This window comes from Parambassis ranga, chromosome 16 (genome assembly GCF_900634625.1).
Source record: "Parambassis ranga chromosome 16, fParRan2.1, whole genome shotgun sequence".
Taxonomy (NCBI): domain Eukaryota; kingdom Metazoa; phylum Chordata; class Actinopteri; family Ambassidae; genus Parambassis; species Parambassis ranga.
Genome location: NC_041036.1, coordinates 12625182 through 12647403, shown reverse-complemented (window position 1 = coordinate 12647403; position 22222 = coordinate 12625182). Strand labels below are relative to the sequence as shown.

Here is a 22222-nt window from a genome sequence, read left to right as displayed (position 1 = left end):
GCCCAGATATCACATTTCACGCAAATGTTCTTTTGTTTTAGAAAAATTACTTTCAGTGCACTGGAACAAACATCAAATAAACAGCGATAAAAACAAAGATAATCAGACATCAGTTCAAACAAACAGTGCCCATCACGTCTATGTTCTTTACTTGTCTTTATGATTTAGCCACTACAGAGGCTCAGATTTCTTATTAGAGGGCCGAGTTCCTCTCTGGTCACACATGAGTTGGAGCGATAAGGCATCTGTTTAACAAAATAAATACATCTTGGCATCCACAGGCCAAGAATGTAATGGACCAGAAAGGGTAGAAGAGGAGGGGTTCTGAAGTCTTCCACCCGAGGCCTGTTTCAGGGTTGTTGAGGTTCCTGGCAGGAACAACTTGAACAACACCAAAACTGCGTCATTTCAGGACATCCATCCCATCAGGCTGCCCGCAGGTCTGGAGGGGTCAGACACAGATACTGAGAGCGAGGTGTTAACTCCTCCCCTCATTGTCCCTGGGACCACATCAGAGCGACTGCATCCCTCTTCACCCTCCTGCTTTACTTCCCTTATTCAGTATTATGTGGTTTGTGTGTGACTGGAGGTCTACGGGTTGGTTTTACCACCCCACCCCCCCTTGAATTGTACCCCACAGAGGTGTTTATGGGGAGGCTGACAGGATGTTCGGCCCACCAGGAGATCAAAGTCTCCTCTTCAAGTTAATGTGTTGTTGCTCACCGTGACCTTTTCAACCCAGGCAGGGTTAACATCACAGACGCATGCAAGGCTGGGATTACAGTAGAGGAGCTGGATGATCTACATTGTGGCAGCAGATCAGTTTCCTTCCTGCTGTGGTTCACACACACAAATCAGAGCTCATTTTTCGGTAATGGGCCGTCATCCTCTGGAGATGGCTTCACAGAAACGAGGATTCCTGAATGTAAGAGTGCAGTCAGACTAGATGCAAATGGATAAACAGAAGGAGAACAGGCTGCATGATTTTTACAAAGTAAACTGTATTCTCCACATTTTCCAACAATTACAATATAACTGCTAAATAAGAGTAATTTAAGAGAAAGGGACCAAATGTAAGGCATTGCAGGGCTTCTCCTAAGGTGTTTTGTGGGATCACTCTGATGGGAACAAATCCAAACTGATTTATATACAGGATGACTTAAACCTAACATTTTAAATAACAAAGACACAACTTAGATGGGTTCATTCAAAAGGCTTCGATCACTACTGCATATTTATATAAATGTAAATTATTACATTCCCAATAGTGAATCAGAATCAGTATGCACAAACACTGGAATAAACACATGTTGCATGCTGGCAAACCTGTTACCCTTCTGATCACACAATTTATAATATTATTCATCTTACAGTTGTATGCATGTGATTTTAAGACCTAATTCTGTGTATGTAGCTACACTTCATCCTTGAGAAGCACCAGCGACAAAGATGTAAAGGTCATTTGTATAAAATAGTTCCTTTTGTCTTTCTCCCATCATGACACTGCATAATGACTAAATAAAAAAACCCCGGCAGGAAGTGAATTCCTCTCAAGCCCACTCACTCTTTTTACTCAGACATAGAGTCATCATGTCTTTAGGTACCAGTGCAGGCAAGTGTGTTCATCCAGCCAATAGTTTACTGATACTTCAACAACATCTGACTCACAGTGCAGCAGACAGGTACTGTATGTTCAAATCAGGTCAGCAGAGATTGAAGTCTGACATATAATGATACAAATGATTGGAGTTCAGTGTTCATACAAGGATAAAGACACAAAAAGGCACTTTTCAGATCAAATAAAACATACGGTAAGTTCATATAGAAGCATGAATAAAGGCTGTTACAGTGTGTGTTTGTGTAAGGCAACAGACGGCCCTTCTTCCCACTTTCAATGCTAAGCATGATAAAATCAAGATAAAAAAGTGAAAATATATCACATACTTGACCATTAAAGCAGCTATTGCTTTAATTGTAACAATTTTACATTGCTCAGAGCCTAAATGAATGCAGAATTGTGATGTATTTCTGGTGCAAGTAAAAAACACAGCACTACTCTCTGTCTTTACAAAGTCAACCCACTTGTGGTTATTCGCCAGTATTGCAATATGGAAATCTCGAGCAACATTCACTGTAGTCTTTCAAGTTTCCAGGAGTTTTAAGAAGCCGAACAAAGGCTTTGGGACATTCAGCAGAACAGGGATCGCAGCCGTGCCGCCGACAATTAAAAGAGCCAAAAAACTCTCTGTCTGAGGCTGAATGTGCATCCCAGTGAGTCATCCCCCTAAAAACATGACTCACAACAGCAGTTCACAACCACACAACACAGAGCTCTTCTCTATACACAAAAACAAAAGGCCACTCTTTGGAATGATGCTGATTAAAACAGTACATATGTAAATGCAATAAAATATAAAATCACCTATCAATAAAAAAAGTGCTCAGTGTATAGTCGCTCTCTCAGAGAGGTCAGCAAGTGAGGAGAAAAAGTTCCAAGCTTGCAATGGAAGGGTGAACTTTTTGCATGTGGTGCATTGGCTGCATCTTACATAGTTCCTCCACCATCTCATTTGCCAGCATTCTCAGAGGGATTGTACTCTGTTTCACCTGACGACACCTGAGAGATGCGGCGTGTGGAGCCCCACAGGCGACGGGAGAACTGTCCTGACCGAACCTGAGAAAAGGAGGGGAACATGGTAATCCTCACTTCAGGGTTAAAACTGGAGATCTTAGACCAAAAGCGCTCAATTATCATCTGAAAAAAACTGGCTTTCAACAAATACTTAGCATAGGATTAGCCCCCCCCCCCCCCCCCGCTCCCCAACTCACACGTACAAACATGCACCCCACCCCCCCACTCCAGCATCTCACAATCACTTCAAGTCCAGCTTCTCACCTCCTCTGGCTTCCCTGCCCCCACCACAATTAACTTTCCATCTTCTAGTCCCACTAGGATGTGACTGCACTCTTTGGTGACAGACACACTCCTCACAGGAACCCTCAGGGCCAGGGCTGTTACCAAGGCTTCCAGGCTGCCAAACAAAGAAGAGTCAGGGCAGAAGAACCAAGCTCATTTCTATCCCTAAAATGAGCCTCTTCATCTCTTTACCTGTATAAATCTAGTATGTGGAGACTGCCCCGCATTGTCCCCAGGATGACATATTCAGACACCAGGTGGAGCGCAGTCACCTGCTCCTCCATATTGACAGAGGACATCAGGCAGCCATTCACTGAGTAAACATAGATGTAGTATTTGCCCTGTAGGGATAAGCAGAGTTCAAATATGAGCATAGGCAGGCAGAGACACCACCTGTGCTTGCACATTATGCATCGCAGTGGACGTGTTTACATACCTTCTTGTTAGGGCGCTCCCCTAGAGACGTCTGCACCACAATGTGGCCTTCCATGCCCACCTGGAGTGCAGAGATTTGGGCGGGTATGCAGCTGTCACTGGGAGGCCGCAGCGTTCGCAGGAACTGGCCTCGTCGGACTGTGTGCACTATCACAGTTCCGTCCTGATCCATAGTAAGCAGAGCGGGAAGGTCATCAAGGATGCAACCACGGCACATGTTTCTTTTTATACATTTAACAAATCAAGCACCAAATTATAGTCTGTTAACAGCTGGACATAACAAGAGCTGAATCATCTCTACATGTTTATGGAAACATGTAGTTTAGTCAGAAGTGTGGTTCACCCTAGTTTATTGTGTTACACTCAGCTATCTAATGTAAACGACCACTGGCTATAAAATGGCAACATCTGTCTCTGATGCCTTTTAAACCTGCATTTCCAGCAGCTGTTGCAGATTACATTTCCACTATAATGAACAACATCAGTTTACTTGGAGAACATCCAAAGCGTGTTTTATTGTGGATGTTTAGGTTGGAATTTTCACACCTGTGCAAACACAGATACACTATGGGACCAAAAGTAAACGGACACCACATGCAGCTTCAGTGCACTGCTAGTCTGTTTATGGTCCTAAAGGTGGGAAGCCTTAATGCAGTAGTAAACTCCATCTACAGCTGATGATTGAATGATTGATTGCCCATGCACATTAATCAATCAACCACCACAGATTTGATTTGATGGACAATCCAGTGGAAAGTGTCCTGAGAATGTTTCTGTTCCTGAACTATCAGTTCCCTTCTCCCATTCATTGTTTACTTGTTGCATCATCTTTCACCAGACTTGATAAATGCTGGATGGGAACTAGAAAAATGGAGGCCAGCGAACAGCCCTATGCATTTTTTGCTAAATAATTCACATGCATGATCAGTCAAACTGTTTGCTTCAGTGTAATATCTCTGACCTTTGACCCCGAGACAGCCATGTCTAGTTCAGTGCTGATGGCCACACAGGTGACCTCCTGGTCATGTCCACAGAGGACTTGCACTGGGCGAGGAGACAGGCCGCTGGAGAAGCCACCCTGAATTACAAAAAAAAATACACATACCTACACATGAAGATGTGTTTTGAGAACAGCAGTTTTTTTTCTGATGTGTGAAATGTTACCTGCTGTAGAACCTGCCACACTATACAGGATGTGTCCCTTGACCCAGAGATGAGGTAGATGCCACAGAGGTCCAGAGCCAAGCAAGTAACCACGTCTTTGTGGGATACAAATGATACAGATAAATATGTAACACTGACAGAAGTGGGAATACGTTCCTTTGATACGATGAGAGCTCACCCATGTGCCGGCAGATCCTGCCCACCAGCTTTCCTTTCCCCAGCTGTGTAACACGGAGGCTGCAGTCCCAGTGTCCTCCACTGAACAGGAGGCGACCGTCGTTGGACACCACCAGCACCTGAGCATTGATCTCTACTCCGGGAGAGAAAGGTCCACTCAGGAAACGCTGAGTTCTGCCACAAAGAAGCAGGATTGGGAAAAGAGATCAAAAGCAAGTGAGATTGAGCTGTGGCCTAAATGTGGAGGAGATTTATAATCAGCAATTAAACTGTCAGGCCATCTGCAAATTACAACCTGAGTCAAACCCAGTGTTCAAATGATTCTTATCCTGATTTATCTTCTGTTTATGTCATCCACATTGGAGATAGTTAAAAATAAGATCCATTAAACCAAATTTCACTTAATTAAGCAGCCTTTGAAGTTTCACAGACAGGGATGGCTGCACAGATGTTTTGCTTCTATTCAACTGTCAGGAGACTTTTATGCATCTGTTTGAAATACTGTAAAAAATATGATGGCAGTTAGCGGGTGTGAGATGTGGGGCCATCATCCCAATGGATACACAACAGTAAGAGATCATTTTAAATATTATCTGATCTTGTCAACTACACACATTTGCCCCCTTAAATATGGCATGCACACTTCAGTACCCTTTGTGGAAGCACTCACTTCAGATTACACATTGTTGGGTCTTTAGTGAAGGTGAAGTAGTTGGCGATGTTTTTGTCATATGGCAGCCAGCTGTGTGTCCCTATCAGACCATTGGAGCTCACAGTTACCTGCAGAGAAAAGCACCATAATAATAAAAATTACCTTAACCTTAACCTTAACCTTAACTATCAGTCTTGTTGCATCAGTGTTTAATTTACTGAGTGGTGATGGAAGTGTTTGTGATGTATTTTTAGAACATTTGCAACGTGTGACCCAGCTTAACAGTAGTTGTTGACTTTCTACATCTTTATCAAACAATTAAACTATATGTGCATGTAACAAAAGCTCCATAATTTATCTCATTCTACCTTCGGCCACAAACTTATCAATCACTTCCATGTGTCATTTAACCTTACCAGTATATCAGAGCCCTGGATGATGAAGGAGCGATTCTGGTTCTTTGGTACCACTGCCTGGACTAGAGGAAGTCCATCACTGACCACCTGAGGCACACACAAGCACTCATGTAAATACATTAAATAAACAATATGAGTTATTTAATCGTGACAGGCCCCACCTCCACAAATGGACGCAGTTTTTTGAGCTGCTCGAAGATATTTAGGGGAACAGTGTCTAGACGGGCCTGCCGCCTGGCTGCGTTCTCACCCGACATACGAGGAGGATGAGGCTCCTGATTGGAGAGATGTGTTATGAAGCAGCTGTTTTTTTAAAAATGAATCTTGGAAAGCAGCTGTAAATTGAAGTGTACCTTGAGGAGCTGACAGGGTGTCTGTCCAAAGTTGCTGATGATGCCTTCTAAGGCTTTTCGCTCATTCTCATTGGCAATGGCATCCAGATCTACTGCACCTGCAGAGAGGAGAAAAGCCACAGAACAGAATGAGGCTTTAAACCTGGGGGCTAGAATGAAACACACCTGAGAAAGGTTTGCAGACTTTACCCTCATATGTGCAGTAGTAGAAGACATTGAGGGCATTCACTGCCTCGTCTCCTCTCTGCTTGCAGCCAAAGATCAGGTCGATCCACTCGTGCAGGTGACTGGACACATGCTCACTCTCCTAGAGTTTGAAAATAGTTGGTTTCATCATGAATCTGTGTCCTAGAAAACAAAAGCTTGACTATTTGTCAGGGCTCTTGATGTTTGTATAGACTCACCAGGGCTTTCTTGTGTTTTCTGATGAAGTCTTCTCTTGATGTGGCCCAACGAGGCAGCTCCACAGCTGTCACTGGGTCCTGAGATATCTGCAAATGGCCCAAGTCAAAGCCTGCAACAATCATACAGCAGGTGTCAACGCTGATAACAACAACACACACATGCACACTCATATAAACAAGATTAATTTGCCATCATACCATTCATGTTCTCCAGAAATTCTGGGAAGTAGAAGAACTCGGGGATGAGTTCTTTGACGTCAGCTGGACTCTCCATGCGAGCCTGCCAGGCTGCTGCCACCGAGTGGAACTGTCTGTCTGCACAGTCAAACCTACACAACGGCAACAGTGTGAGCTCATGGACACTCAGCAATACATCATGAAGCAGCAGTCAGAGTTCCCACCTGCCACTCTGCAGCTGGATATGCAGGGTGGTGAAAGGCTCCATGCGGATCATGTAGTGCATGACTCCTGCTGCATTAGAGTAGTGTGTGCCATAGTGGAATTTATCAATGGTGCCTGTAGGGTCCTCAAAGCTCTCATACCTTAACAGAAGAAGGCATTGTCATTGTGACTTGTGACTGCTTTTTCTTACTGCTTGGTTGCAAAACTGCACCCCTTTTTAATTCAAAATTCACACTTCGACATATTCACTTACTTTTCTCTGACATTCTGAGCGTGACGTGGGTTGACCACACCGATAGGCTTAGACAGGTCTCTGAAAACCGAGGGGTCCTCCAGATCCAGGACAGGAGAAGTGTAGTCACACAGCACCCAGGGGAACTGAGGAGAAACAGAGAGCGCTGTGTGATGCTTCCTGACAGTGTGAGGGTATAAACAAAGATAAAGGCAGCAAACTTACCACAGGGTACTGTGACAGGTCATTGTAAGTGCGTCCAGCAATGGTGTTCAGCTGCATCAGATACTCAAAATTGGAGATATCTCTGCAAACCCATTTCTGTTCACAGCAGCATTAGAGTGGTCATAAACATGAGCATTAATCCCTACAGAAGAACTCATGTGGAGAAGTGATGTTAAAAAAACATACCTGTGTGAGCCCAGAGGCCTTCAGTAACTCCTGGGGGGAGCGGGAGCCGAAGTAAAAAAGGTTAGGAGGCCGCAACCCCAAAATCCTGGAGTACACTTTGTTTCGTACCTGAAGTTCCCAAATAATAAATATTTTTATTTTTGTTCTACAATACCACATGATTTGCTTTCATTTAAAGGACAGGAGGAGTCACCTTCTTCCTAAAGTTGATAAAGTAGTGAGCCTGGTCAATGAAGAAAAGCTCCAGTGCAGACCGTCGCAGGTTGTAGCGCCTCAGATGAACTTCTCTGAGCTGCGACAGAGGCCTCTTGAAATCAAACCCGATTCCTGGAGGCACATTTATTATTCATCTCAGATGGAAGCCTTTGAGGGACAGTAAAGAACTGTGCGGTGTCTTTTCACCATCACATATATTTCTCACCCTCCTCCGTCTCCTCTTTCTCGCTGCTGCCGTCGTAGAAGTACAGGTGATGTGTGGTAACCTCCAGACGACCCGGAACAACCGCCACAATGGTGATGAGCTCACAGTCCTCAGACAGAACCAGTTTCTCTTTCTGGCTATCATCTTCTCCCTCCACCCTGAAAGCATTGTAAAGGTCAAACCTGAATTTTCTATCAGGCATGTTAGAGATATATTACTCATGGAAAATGGAAACCTGAGACTCACTTGTTATCCAAAAAGACAAGGTCCTCCTCCCCTAACTGATCATCCTCCATGTCGCTTACTTTAGCTTCCTTAGCAACAGCCAGTGGGATGGGTTCAGAGCTGCGGGGGCTTTCAGCTCCTGAAGATTACAAAAAATGATCCATCAATGCACCATTTTGCTTTGAGGAAGAAAAAAATAGCAAAGTCTATCCTCTGTGACGTACCCATGTTGTCCCTCAGAGCGCTGGCCTCACTGTGTGGATCATAGTTATAGTTGGGCACCAGTTTGAGACGCATCTTTGAATAGGTCTCTGCATTGGACAGCTTCCATTTCACCTCTGGCTGAAGTCTGATATCAAAAAATGAAGCACAGAAGAAATTACTGTTCAGCACATTAGCAGCGCAGTCTTTTTTGTACTTTCTTGTTTTGGTTTGGTATGACAGTATAAAGTCAGAACAATGGTCGAGTCTTAATAATCCCAAGTTTCACTAACATGTATCTACATTTTCCTTTTGAAGTTATCTGGAGCCAGGACTTTGTCAGCATTGTTTTTACACACAGCCATACAGTCCTTCAAATGGTGGATGTCTCTTTCACTAAACAAGCCTTATTTCCAAAGAGTAATTATCCCACTGATTTCAAAATATGTTCAAAAACATCCTGAGAGACCCAGACACTGTCGTACCTGTTGGCCCATGCTCCTCTCTCACTGGTCAACAGTCTGCGGAGAGCTCTCCAGTGCTGCCACACCACCACCTGCTGGCCGGAGCTCTGCTTCTGCCACACCATGTACCTGTTGTTCTCACTCCTAACACGCTTCAAGCAGGGGTCGACTATCACCTCCTTTTTTTTAAAGAGAAATATATCAGTAATCTCAAATTAAAGCTCTTTGTGTCGCAGCTTGAAATCTCTCGTAACCTGAAACTTGGACTTGCTGTCTGATCTGTCTTTGTCCCGCTTGAAGGCTGTGCTCATCAGGTCATCAAAGCAGGAGTTCCAGAAGTTGGACATGATATCATGGCTCCTCCCAAAAGTATCCAGTATGTACTGATCCATGCTGGGCAGAACCTAGAGGCACATTTTCAGATGGAGGACATTAAGACAGACAGAAATTCTGAGCAAACACACCAGAAAGGTAAATGAAATGGGTGACACCCTCAAATCAACACCATAAAACCTTCAAAGAGAATAAAATATTCAGTATTTATGTGAACTTTCCATTAAGTCATATCCTGATTTAATATATACTATTTTACTTTGCATCCTTGAATTAAACAAAATATAAAACTGAGGACAGTTTTCTGCCCTAACTGCCATATATACATTCAGTTCTATAAATAACCTGCAAACACAAACACACACAGAGTATATGTTGACCATGTGTATGAGAAAACTTGCTTTGGAAAAACTGTCATGGCAGCCAAACTTATGCCATACTAGCTTATGTATCGAAGGGTGCATATACAAAAGTAATATAAACAAAACAGATTTATGAACACGCACTGTCACACAGAGCAATGATAAATCTGAGCTCAGCGAGTCTGTTTGGCATCAGTTCATAAAATATCTCAGCTCCAGGTTTGAGCATAAACTGATCTCTGTGTGAGATGCCCTAAAGGTCAGCCAAAAAACACTCTGGAATTTAGGCTTGCAATTTTCAAAGTTGTGATAGTGTCTTTATTTAAACTTTGCGTTTCTCAGCTATCCCCTGGGAGGTAACTGGTCAGGCTATGAAAAAAGAGCAAAAATCCTCAGTGTACACAAATGTGACAAAGAACAGAGCCACCCGCATCAGAGAGCAGACAGTTTATTAAACCTGCTCAGTCCTACAGAAGACAGAAGCGAAAGCTCTACACTCCCTAACAAAAGATAAATTGCATTTATTTTTAGATGCTGAAACACTGACCTGCTGCTGGTAAAACCCCTGCCACTCCAGCGTTTGACAGTAAGCCTTCAGGTCCTGGGCGAAGGTGGTGCTGCCGTTGGTGATGGGCAGGTTTGGCAAAAGGTCCTGAAGGATGATGGGGTCAGCATGCTGGTCGAGTAACGTACGCACGACAGGCACAAGCTGGGAGAAAGTCTCTGGATGTCCACAGTTTGTGCTGTCAATTGCCCCTCCTGGCCACAAGGGGGCACCAAGCTGCCCAAGCAGGAAGCAGACCTCCTCCCAGCTGAGGCAGAGCACAGTCTGGAGGAGGCTGTGGAGCTTGAGGTAGGCCATCACACACACCTGAACAAGAGCAGGAGTTTAGCGGTTGTGTTTTAGATCACTACAATAAACACAACTATGCTGGTGCTGCTCAGCTAAGGTAGTCTCAGACTTGGTTCATTTCTAACAGGCCAACAGTCATGATCAAATCGTGCAATTATGGGAATGTATCAGCAAAGTGACATTTTAAAAATGGCTGGAGTTTCACTTTGGAAATGGAAAATATTATGACCACTTCATTTATGACCACTCTCTTGCTTCCCACAATCATATTGTGAGTACAGCAGCAGCAGTCATAACTCACAGAGGAGCTGCCCTTTCATACAGAAACACTCCCTGAGAGGAATGACTGCAATGTCTTTGAAAAGAAACCCATAGAAGGTCTGGTATTTCAAAACGCCTTTATCTGAGTGCCCTTATCTCATTCAATAAGTACTCTAAACCTCTTTTAAACTCTTTTGTGCAGATGTTGTGGTTGTTAAAGACATGCACAGTGAGAAATATGTGACATTCATAGATGATAGGTGGAGTTGTGGGTGCAGCTGACCGGTGAGTGCTGCTGTTGGATGTATCCTGTGATGATACGCAGGCCAATCTGAGCCATTTCTTTCAGCTCTGTGTTTCCAGGGCTGCCAGGGGTGCTGTGCCAGGCCTGTAACTTGTCCAGCAGGTTTACCACCCCCTCAAAGATCTGCAATACAACAACAGCTGCTGTCAACAAAGGACAAAAAGACCTGTTTCCACACCTTGTGCAGCTCCTACAAAAAACCTTCAGCACATTAAATGCAGTTCAACCTGCATTAAAAAAAAAGTTGATTCAGATGCTACACACACCTGACCATGACTCTCCACCCTCCTCACAGGACAAACGACCTGATGCTTAACATAGTAACTGTCAACACCCACAAGCACACCCAACCAGGCCTGCTTTTGTATTTATTGTTTAAGGCAACACACTACTAATGAACAGGGTAAAACTAACACGTACAAATTTGTACAAATCTACTGTAGACACATGTAACATATTATAACATCAACATAAGAAATATTTTACTCTATATACTTCTGGACATTGTAGTGTATGTGGGATATGTGGAAGCAATCGAAGTCCACACAGACTATACCACTGGACCCTGAAGTCAGCTCATATACCTTTTCACTCCACAGCGTGCGGTTGTCTGTCCCCTCAGCAAACAGGACGTCCTGCAGCAGCCTGAGAAGCCGGACTAGGCTGGGACAGAAAGGCAGAGCCACCCCCTGAGCGTCCCTCAGGTCAGACAGAGATGACTCCAGCATCATCTCCAGCAGACTGGCGCACACAGTGGGTGGAAAAGGGCACAAATGAAGGCTTGGTTCCAATTATTATTTTTACATTCTGGTTCATTTGACGTAACTCACCTGCGTTTGATGTCATCAGGTGGGCGGACCAGCTGGCAAGAGGAGCCCAGTTTGGTAAGAACAGAAAATACCTGTCCCCTCTCTCTCCACACCACATCCTCTGCCCCCTCCGCCCCGCTGCCGGTCCACAACACGGAGAAGACAATGTTGGTTAGCAGGTTGCACAGCTCCTCCTCAGGGGTCTGCTGTTAATGGAAATAACCTTTATTAAACATCCAAGTCCTGATTCTGTTTGTAAGACCAGTGAAATGTGAGCAGCTCTACCTGTGGGTTGGATGTATTGGAGATTGTGTCTCCAGTTGGAGGGTCTGTCCCATAGCTGGTGTCATCCAGCACATTGGACAAACTGGAGCTCTTCCTTGGTCTGAGCGGTGGAAAAGGTTTGCAGTGCTCCAGTGGAGACGGTGTGTTTGTCAGACTTCCTGCAGGTGTGTGAATGACGGTATCCCCCATTCCTCCATATTCCAAATCAAAGGGTGAAGTACCAAAGGGGGAGAGAGGCTGGTAGTCTCTCCCATCCTCTTCAGGGCGAGGCGAGGTGATATCCACCGCGTTGGAGATGGAGGATGAGTGGCTCCCCTGATCCACTGAATCAAACGACTTAAAAGGGAGGGAGGCTGTAAAGTTTTTCAGCGGGCCTCCACCTCCGCTTGGAGGCGACTGGGATAAATCAGAGAATCCCTCAGAGATGTCCCTCTGACCGCCTTCCTCCTCCTCCTCGTCATCCTCGATGTCCTGCGAGGTGCGGTAGCTCAGAAAGATGGCTGTACGTGCGTCCTCTATGACCAGAGTCTGATCTCTGCGCAGGGGCGGCCGGCAGTTTGGTTCAAAGGAGCTGTTGTTACTGGAGTCTGCGATGCTGGCAGCGTGGGACTCGTAGGACTCCTTCACATAGAGTTTGGTGAGAACATCCTGCCAGCCGGGCTGCTTGGCAAGCTGCTTCACGTAATCCTCATTGGAGTAGATCAAATGGAAGAGCTGGGGTAGATTCAGACAGAACAGAGAGCGTATGTTTCAGTCTTCATATGTTACATTTGCTCAGGATTAAATCAAGCAGAGCACGATTTATGTTAGCAGACTTACCTTGCGGCACACATCCAGTCGGACAGTAAGGTCTGCACGATGGGACAGACAGACCACAGCAAGCAGGTCTCTGAAATTAGGACTGGCATCTGTGCAAGGAGCAAACTTTATTTCATTCTGAAGTCATTAAAACTCTTTTTAAGCAGCTTTATATTCTGTCTAACATGCATACCACACTACTGTGTTCCCAAATGAGACCAGTACTCCTCGATTTGTTTTGGTTTTTCTCAGTTTGATAAGTGATATCAGCTCCATCTAAAGTGACAATAAGGAATACAGATATTGCTGTAATATGATGCCAATTACAGGATAATTGCCACAGAGCAGCCACTGTAATGAATAACCTGATTGTCTAATTACAACTGCAGCAAGTGAATAGTCTATGAAATGGGGGAAGGAAACATGTATTAAATGTAAGATTATGATCATTGATCAGAACTCGTTTTTGCCAGGAGTCTGCCCCACTATAAAACGTTCAGCAGTGGTTTGAGGAAGATGGCACGAAGAGCTCCACATGTTGACTCAGCCTCAACATTCCCCAGATCTCACGCTGATCGAGCATCTGTAGGATGTGCTGGGAAAACATGTGAGGCCCACCTAGCTATGTGTCTTCTGCTAACGTCTTGGTGCCTGATACAACAGGACACCTTCAGGGGAGCGAGGGGAGGCCACACAATCATTTCAGTCTATATGCATATGTTGACAGACCAGCTGTGGAAAAAAATCACGTGCTGTGACATTTATTATAAAAATATTAAAAAGTGCTTGTTTTACCTGTAGCAAGGACCTGCTCGTACAGACAGCGCACTGTGGTCATGGTCACTGGAATGTCTTCAAGAAAACACACAAGGCCGAGATAGCCGAAGTCCTTCAGCTTGATGCGCTGCTTGTTGCGCTCAGAGACTCGCTCACTCTTAAGGATTTTGTATAACACCTGCAGCACCACACAGAGAGGTTGTGTAAAAGTTCTGATGTATGCTGAGCAGAATAATAAGGAAGAAGGGCCTTCTGTGGCCATCTGTTCTCACCCTGAACACCCTCTCTCTGGCCTCGTCTCCGAAGCTCGGAGTGAGCAGCAGACAGTACAGCTGCTCCACGCCCCACTCTAGCAGCCAGGCCTGCACCTGCTCACGAGGAGGGCTGCTCCTCAGCAGCTCGTACAGCACATCCAAGGCCCTCACCACCTGACAGAGAGAGAGAGAGGAGGAAGTTGATAAAGTACCAACAAATATGGAGAAGGGAGGGATTACATTTTTAAGTGCGGACATGGCAAAACATGAGTGTAGATGATCAGGGAGAGTGTGTTTAGAGATAGGAGTAAAATATCACACTGAAAAGGTCAAATGATAGTGATATTACACCCATGAAATAAAAACAGCTATAAAACATATGGGTAATATTACGGTACCTGCTGCTCCTCTCCTACAGTCACAATGTAGGCGAGGACACTGTGAAGCTCCTCTGATGTGGGAGACTTGAGAAAATCTTTCAGTAAGGCAAAGAGGGACGTCTGAATGGTCTGCTTCTCATCAGACAGAGGGCTGCCATCTTTCTCCACACTGTTACCAAACATATTAACAAAGGCCATAATGAGCTTCAACATCTGTAGTTTTAGTTTGTTTTGAGTTCAGTGTTGTTTACCTGTAGTATGTTCGAACGGTATCCAGAATGTACTGAACGCCATACTTCCTCCTCATGCGCTGCTTGCTTTTATTTATCACAGATGACAGGTACTGCACGTGTGCTTTAGGGAAAAAAAAACTTTTGTCATCTCCCTTCCGTTTGACATTTAGAAATGCCAAACCAATTTACAAGGTTGTGGTGAAGAATTGCAGCATTTTAGAAAAACATTGTACTGAAGTGGCGCCTCAGGCACAGATTCGCTCTTAACTCTCGCCACATCCCTGAACTTGAAACATTAATGTATTCTCTCTGTGCTCTGTTGTGCTCGAAGCCTCCTGCTCTCACTCTTGACTTGGTGTGTGTATACAGTACAAAAAGAGACACGACACAGATTCGGCAGACATGAAAAGGTTCACAGGTGCATTACTCGGCAACACAAGGGCTGCTTCAGCCTTACCCAAACAAACGGCAAAATGGCTTCTAGTCCAGATACGGAAATTAAAGAGCAGGTGCTGGTAGAGCTGCTGTAGAAGTGGGCTGTTGCCCTCGTTGAAAACCTGCTCCAGCAGGAGCTGGCAGGCCATTAAAACATTCATGTCCATCATACTGCCAGGAACCTGCAGCAGACACAGGCAGAAAAAAGGAGAGTTAAAGTTTCCATTTATTTGGCTGTATCACTGTACAAAGGTTTTGTGTCGAGTCTGTTTTTAGTAACACTTGAAGGTTGATGAAGTGTCCTCCACTGACTGCATATACAGAACAACTGTGTTCTTGTCTTTACCACTGTCAAACCTGGTGACCCCATGTGATTAGGACAGTTTCCTTACAGGATGCTCCACCTTAACGTCATATATTTCAACATATCCTGCCACCCGGGCATCAAGACTTGTCTGTGCCGCACCAGTGCAAGGCCTGACTGGAACAACGTCAGAACTCAAACACAAGGGTTGTGTTTGCACTGCAAGCTTTATTCAGAGCAAAAGGCAAACACATCATTCTATACTGAGTCTAATGAGTCAAACCCTTAAACAAACTACTGCACACTGATTAAATTGCTCAATGTGAGACATGGCTCAGCAGAAATTATAGCTAATGCTGCCCACACCAGTGTATGATAGACACTTGTGATATTACTCAGTAACTTTTCTTCCACAATTAATCAGCAGTATAAAAAAGCATGTTAGAAACAATGACTGACGCATCGCTACCTACAAGCTTTGGTTTCTGTTATGAGATCTTTCATTGTTCCTTCTGTTGTAATCTGCATATCATTTCCTTACACTTCAACACATGTTCAACAACAGGTTTTTGTTGTTGCCATCTTTTCTTTTCATCATCTCTTCATCCACTGCATAAATTTCCCCACACAATCATTTGATTCTGTAAGAACCACCACTGTTTACAACACCAGAGCCATTCATTAAAGAGCAATTATACTGCAGCAACACAACGGAAAAGGTCAGATATTCACTTCAGATGCTAATCAGTTCTTCTGGTTAGTTGCCGCTTGGTGTAGCAGGCTGGCATGCAGTGCACTTACTTTGCTGAGCATAGCTCCTATGATGCTCGGCCCATGGCAGTGCAGCAGGCACTCCTGATTGACAGAATGATGACGAATCAGATTTTTCACCATCAGCAGGAAGGCAGCAATGCTGTTTCGCTCAAGTCTGCCCTCTGAGGGAAAGAAAGAAATAGGGCAAAACAAGTCTTAAGGTTTCCTGTGTTACCCACAGACATATATGTGTATTACACAGCACTATATTGACATTATCGTATCTCAGAATGAGTCACCTGTCACTATTTGTCTCACGTCTGATGGACTGTATGTTCCACTGATCTCATTCTGTTTATGATCGAACTGCACTGAGCCTCTGAAACCTATGCCACTTGTGACATTTAGCATTGACGGCACAATCTTTACTATGTTAGTCTGTTGTATATTCGAGCATGATGCAATGCCTGTTTGGTGTTGCATCATGCACGGTGTAGACACACAGAAAACCTACCAAACATCCACCAGCCATTCAACACCAAGCACAATTTGTACTAAAAACAACAGACAGAAGAAATCAACAGAAACATAGCTCTGCTATTATTATTATCATGATTATGGAGCCTATACTACACTAACATTAAAGCACAGGACAGTAAAAGAATTAAATATCTGAACTGACCTGCAGATTTGTTCAGTGGCAACAGCATGGCAGCCGGCCCTCTGGAGGAGGTGAGCTCCGGTCCCAGCAAATCCGAGCTCTCCTGACCACCATTGTAAGCCTGCTCGGCCTCACACACCTGTTCGAGCAGGGGCAGCAAAACCCCTATACCTCCGACCACGTTTACAACATCCTGCAGAGGTTTATACAAACAACAAGTTTAAAACCTGAAAGTGAATTAACAAAAGAAGTAATTTAAACAAATACCATGTCTAACCTTGATGTCCCAGTTTACTACCCTGTGTCCTGTGAGTCGACCATCATATTGGAGATTGGGAGCCAGGTCCAGACATATTTGGCTTTTAAAGGCCTGAAGAAAAGATAAACCAACACACACATGTAAAAAGTTTTCATCATACTCCCTCATAGATGCTGTGTAACACAGCTGCTAAGGTTTCCTAAGTCCCAGTCACCTGTGGAGTGTAGTAGAGCAGAAGCTTGCTATTCAGATCAGATAATTCTCCATCCGCTTTGAACAAGGACACATGATTAGGGCCTAGGAAGGAGAGCAGAGAGGAATGTGGGTCATAAAATATGCAAATATCGCTGTGTGCATAAATAATATTCCTGTGCTAACGTTATAGTGATTTTTGTAGAAACAGAAACAGATGTGTGATGCGTCACACAATGTGTTTGCTCTGCAGCAGAGCGTGACTGACCGGCAGTGTGCAGAGCTCTTATCTGGGTGTGTTGCAGAGCCTCGTGGCAGATGAAGGCGGCGCCCAGCAGCCCATCCAGAGATGTGGGTGTCCCCCACTCTGTGTCCTGCAGCCCTGCTGGAATGGTGTGCACTGGAGAGTCGCCCAAAGACCCCCAACGGCCTCCTGCAAAGGATGCTGGGAAGGACTGGGAACGATTAAGGGTGGGGGCATGTACAGGGAAGGCAAACTCAGGTGATGGACTTGAGGTAAAGGACGTGGGTAGGTTCGGGGAGGTGGTGGTGGTAGTGGTCCGATGGCCTGCAGAGCCGATGCAGCAGGAGGTAAAAGGCTTAAGGAGAGGCAGAAACAGAGAAAAGAGAGCAACGCTTTATAATAACAGAATAAGGGACCAACTAGATTATTAAAGATTCTAGTTTCGGTTACCTCACTGAAAGATGGAAAGCGAAGCTGTGCAGTTTTACGCTGCTCTCCATCAATGTAGATGGTCACCAGGTTCTGACCAAAAGGACGACGGCCTGGGATGTGGACAATAGCCACTGAATGCTGGGATTAAAGAGCGCACACATTTTTACTTCAAAAGTTTAATAACAACAAAGAAATAGTTCAGAACTAATGTTGGTCAAAATCCTATCAGTCCTATATGTGTCCACACTCACCCAGCATGAGTCAGCCAGTGGGTGCTCTGGCAGAGCGACAGCCATGTAGTCTTTCTTTGTGCAAACAGCCACCACCAGCACACCCTCCATAGTGAAGAAGGCTTCCAGCCCAGTTCCACTTGCTGTGAAGAAACTTTACAGAAGGAAATCTCTGTCAGAAGACATTACTATACAACCATTCATTCAAATTCACCAGTGTGTCCTTTTACCTGTAGAGCTGCTTCCTGCGGGGTCCTTTTCCTATGTCGTGCTGAGCTCCAATGCCAGATTTGGCAGGAGGTTTACGACTGAAGAAGTCTGAGTGACAAGACGGGAACTCCATGTTGAGGCACAGCCAAGCGTGAAAAGCAAACCCGCTGCCTGGCCAGCGTTGGACTGTGGGCACCATGATACCTGCCATGGGGGGTGTCAGATCAAAATATTGCAAGGCACTGTCCTGGCCCTCTCTGGCTGCCATTGCTGACAGCACACGTATGATGCGAGTACAGTAGGGATGCACAGTCCGTACTGCTGCACCACTGTCCTGATCCACCCTGAGGAGTCTTAGGAGACTCTTCAGCTCGTCTGGTTTCAGACACAAGGAGCCTAGGTCCTGCAGGAGGCCCAACAGGGCGTCCGCACACTGCCTATCCAGAGCCTGTGGTTGGGAGAGCACCTGCAGCAAAGCCCCCACCATGCCTGCTTCTACAGCTACTGTGCGACAGGACAGGGAGCCACCACATACAAGAGCCAGCCACTGGGCCACTAGCAGCTGAAGGTCCCTCTGACCTGAAAGATCAGGCAGCCACTGCAGGAGCAGCAGCAGAGGCTGATCGTTACTGATGCCAAGGTGATGAGCATGGGCGTGCTCGCCCTCCACTGCCTAGAGAAAACACAGACAATGAAGATTAGATATAGGCAGAGTCAAATGATCAGTGCTGAAGGTTAATTAGCTTAAACATAATTTAAACTGAAACAAGGTCATCAATAAGAGCATTTTGATGGTTACTGTCTCTGTGCTCAGTGGGGATAATGAGGAAATGATTATTTTACCATGTTCATCAGCTCCTGCAGCAGCCTTTTGGTGGGTTGACCTTGACTCTTCAACACATCAAACAGCTGGGAGTAACCAATCCTCTCCTTGAAAACCTCCTGAGAGGGATGGAGACAAAAATAGGTTGGAGAAAGCATTCCATGAGGGAAAACTAGTTGGCACACTTTCATACATGGGAAGGAAATACTACAATGTACAGGAATTTTTCTGCATACGTTCTGGCAAATGTAGAGGTAAATGTTGTGATTCATGAAGACTAAAGGCCTTACCTTAGCAGAGGGAGAGTTACTCATTATGGCCGTGAGGACTCCTAAGGCATGAACTGTAATACTGTCCGATCCTTTCTCCCAAACCTGCATCAAAGGTGGCAAAGGTTTATGGTGTCATCTTATGAGTTGACAGCAAAAGCCAGAAAAACCCTCTTCCAAAAGAAAAGACTGCACAAATCTTTCACCAAACCCAAGTAATCTGGTGATCTGTAAACTCCACAATTATTGGAACAGACCTGGTCAAAGTAAGTGAACCACTGTATCACTCACCACCACTTTATTAATTACTGATAGATCCCAGCATGCACAAAACCAACGCCAACCATAAAACAAAAGAACCAAGGCAATCTTCAACTATTGCTGGAAATTAAGCAACATCAAACTCCAGGACATGAGCCAGGCCTTTTATACAAGCACCACCAGTCACACGACAGAGAAGCCAAAAATACACAGAGATGGGGAAAGACATGCACCGAATATGAACCATTTCATGCACTGTCAAAAACACAGCATGCTCTTCTTGCTCAGTGTTGTCAACAGGGAATTCAGTCTGTAATCATGATGAAGTGGAACAAACAGCTGTCTAAAAATAACAGCCACAAGTGGACAGTGGAGATGGACAGATATGGCAGATAAAAAAAAAGATGACAATCGTCATGGCCATGCTACCTGCTGTATTTACAAATGAGTGTAAGCCAGACTTCCTGCTTAAAGATTCCTGTTTATATAGCTCAGTGCAGTTAACAAGTGGAGAGAGCGCCGAGTTTCCTGCTGACAGACCAATAGCAACACCGAATGGAAAGTGGGGAGTACCTGGTCCACTTCGACCTCTGTGAGTAAATGCGTAGTGAGGTCACACACAACCTCACGCTCCGGCATATGCCTGTTGCTCTGAAAGAGCTACAGGACACAGACACACACACATATGCAGACAGCACAAAAAGACAGAGTTAGACAAATAAAAGTTTTGATCTGTCTAAAGAGGGTGTACATAACCTGGAATGATATAAATATATTTTTTGACATTTCACAAACAGAAATAGGTTAGACAGCAGATGTGACGTGGCAAATAAAAGAGGAAACAGACAAAGGAATGACAGACTGACAGGAGGTTGTTGGCAGGAAGACAGATTTAAAGAGCTAACATTTGTGATGGACAGGAGTCTGACCTTGCTGTTCTGGATGAGTCTGAGGATGTGCTCAAAACAGTTATTGTTGAGGAAGACAGCCTGCAGAACGGGTCTGTCAGAGCACTGCAGGATCTCCGGAACAGCCGCTAAAATTGACAACAAGAAGGATGTTGACTCGTCTTATTTATCAGACACTGGAACAATTGATTTTTTGCTTACAAAAACAAGGACTGGTTTCTTGAAATCTTACTTAGCATTTGGCGCTGGAGTGAGATCAGGCTGCCCTCCCAGCTCTGCCTGTCCTCTGGCCCGCTGCTAAGTGGACGGTTCCAGTTCAGGAGCTGAAAGTAGCTCTCTAGTACCGTCCTGATCTCCACCTGCCGCTCCACAGGGCTGCTGGAGTGCAGGAGGTGGATCATTGCTGTCAGACACTGCAGCGTCAATTGAGGGAGTTGGGTGTCCTTGGGTACAAGGGAGGTCCGGCAGCACCATACTCGCAAGACACAAAACAGGTCCTCAACAGAGTCAGGTGTGATGGACAGAAGGCCGTTCTTCTGAAGAGTGAAACAACAAAGGGGCTCAGTAATATAACACTGGTTTCTCAGGGTGCAGGATAATAGCTGATAAACAGGACAGATAGCTTTGCAGACCTTTCCTCCACTGATGACAGCACCCTGGAGATGAACCAGTCTGAGTATGAGGGGCTCTGGGATCTTTTCACTTTCATGCAGGCTTTCTGTGTCGGGAGAGTCAAGCCAAGAGAGAAAAGTGAAGCTGAAAACCAAAAGCTGCACAATGTAACTCACATCCTGTCACTATAGATGGGCCAAAAACCATAATGAAAAATGCCCATGCTATATAATCCCCTGTCAGATTTCCATTTACGTCAAAAAAAAAAAAAGCTAAGCCTCATTCATTTGCAAGGTGTTACACAATTAGCCCCTAACAGTTCCAATTAAAGCTTGCTATTCCCACATAATCCTCCTAAAATTTGGACATTCTGAAACTTGCCCAGATTTCCCATGTGGCTTATAGATAAGCACTTGCTAATCAAAAGGGGTTCTATAATTACAAATGCTTGGACCTGATAATTAGATGCTGAAGTTTTAAACCCAAAGCGAACTTCCTAAGTGACCAGACAGGCATGTTATTTTTTATATCTGAACAAGTGTTTGGGCAGCAGTAAGAACCGTTTTAATTCTTGTGGTATGTGAGGCCTGACAGAGAGAGCGCATGTAGAGCAGCTGAAAGGGAGTGTCTCACCATGGAAGAGAGCAGGCAGCTCTTCTGGCAAGGCCAGCGGGGAGAACTTATATTTGTTCCTCTCCAGCAAGCTCACCTCCTCCCTGTAACACACAAAGCCTAAAGTCACCACATACACAAGATGTTACACAAGACAAAAGGTTGGGAAAGATGTTTAATGCGTATAATAGTCTTCTACTCTTTGTGTGGCTTAACTCCACCTCCCACACATTGACACCCATGGGTGAAGCAACGCACACTCACTCACCCTGCCAGGCGTCTCCTCCACGTCTGATAAGGATCAAACAGACTCTCACAGAGCACCAGTCCATACTGCACAACCAGCTGCAGAGACGACGTCTCCTCGTGTCCATTTTTTAACTTTTACAAAAAGTTTGGACAACACAATCATTACTTAAACAAGCCAATATTACTCACACTTATATTTCAATGTAATCTGTCACATACACTGAGTCATTCCTTTGCTGGTTTAC

At 44.8% G+C, this 22222-nt stretch overlaps 1 protein-coding gene across 4 annotated transcripts in view; it reads right to left on the bottom strand.

The window, feature by feature from the left end:
* Positions 1-981: 981 nt before the first annotated feature.
* Positions 982-22222, bottom strand: part of nbeal2 (neurobeachin-like 2) — a 28430-nt gene continuing 7189 nt past the window's right edge. For 2 of the 4 annotated variants that reach the window (XM_028424976.1, XM_028424978.1), the window contains exons 5-55: positions 21997-22109; positions 21750-21832; positions 21137-21222; positions 20737-21040; positions 20526-20632; positions 20170-20256; positions 19357-19440; positions 19087-19185; positions 18264-18916; positions 18055-18187; positions 17822-17941; positions 17396-17726; positions 17150-17232; positions 16954-17046; positions 16698-16869; positions 16064-16197; positions 14981-15140; positions 14542-14644; positions 14309-14459; positions 13929-14084; positions 13675-13834; positions 12901-12989; positions 12082-12795; positions 11818-12002; positions 11572-11728; positions 10967-11110; positions 10117-10440; positions 9129-9278; positions 8896-9053; positions 8434-8558; positions 8231-8348; positions 7985-8142; positions 7757-7890; positions 7564-7671; positions 7378-7473; positions 7174-7298; positions 6920-7060; positions 6717-6847; positions 6519-6628; positions 6304-6421; positions 6115-6212; positions 5923-6036; positions 5762-5848; positions 5364-5473; positions 4695-4867; positions 4517-4611; positions 4314-4430; positions 3354-3515; positions 3110-3258; positions 2897-3032; positions 982-2674 (exon numbers count right to left, since the gene is read on the bottom strand). In XM_028424976.1, the coding sequence (XP_028280777.1) occupies positions 2567-2674; positions 2897-3032; positions 3110-3258; positions 3354-3515; positions 4314-4430; positions 4517-4611; positions 4695-4867; positions 5364-5473; positions 5762-5848; positions 5923-6036; positions 6115-6212; positions 6304-6421; positions 6519-6628; positions 6717-6847; positions 6920-7060; positions 7174-7298; positions 7378-7473; positions 7564-7671; positions 7757-7890; positions 7985-8142; positions 8231-8348; positions 8434-8558; positions 8896-9053; positions 9129-9278; positions 10117-10440; positions 10967-11110; positions 11572-11728; positions 11818-12002; positions 12082-12795; positions 12901-12989; positions 13675-13834; positions 13929-14084; positions 14309-14459; positions 14542-14644; positions 14981-15140; positions 16064-16197; positions 16698-16869; positions 16954-17046; positions 17150-17232; positions 17396-17726; positions 17822-17941; positions 18055-18187; positions 18264-18916; positions 19087-19185; positions 19357-19440; positions 20170-20256; positions 20526-20632; positions 20737-21040; positions 21137-21222; positions 21750-21832; positions 21997-22109 (8046 nt within the window). In that variant the 3' untranslated portion in view covers positions 982-2566. The remainder of the gene's footprint in view (positions 2675-2896; positions 3033-3109; positions 3259-3353; positions 3516-4313; positions 4431-4516; positions 4612-4694; positions 4868-5363; positions 5474-5761; positions 5849-5922; positions 6037-6114; positions 6213-6303; positions 6422-6518; positions 6629-6716; positions 6848-6919; positions 7061-7173; positions 7299-7377; positions 7474-7563; positions 7672-7756; positions 7891-7984; positions 8143-8230; positions 8349-8433; positions 8559-8895; positions 9054-9128; positions 9279-10116; positions 10441-10966; positions 11111-11571; positions 11729-11817; positions 12003-12081; positions 12796-12900; positions 12990-13674; positions 13835-13928; positions 14085-14308; positions 14460-14541; positions 14645-14980; positions 15141-16063; positions 16198-16697; positions 16870-16953; positions 17047-17149; positions 17233-17395; positions 17727-17821; positions 17942-18054; positions 18188-18263; positions 18917-19086; positions 19186-19356; positions 19441-20169; positions 20257-20525; positions 20633-20736; positions 21041-21136; positions 21223-21749; positions 21833-21996; positions 22110-22222) is intronic. The other 2 variants (XM_028424977.1, XM_028424979.1) reach the window with 2 other exon arrangements.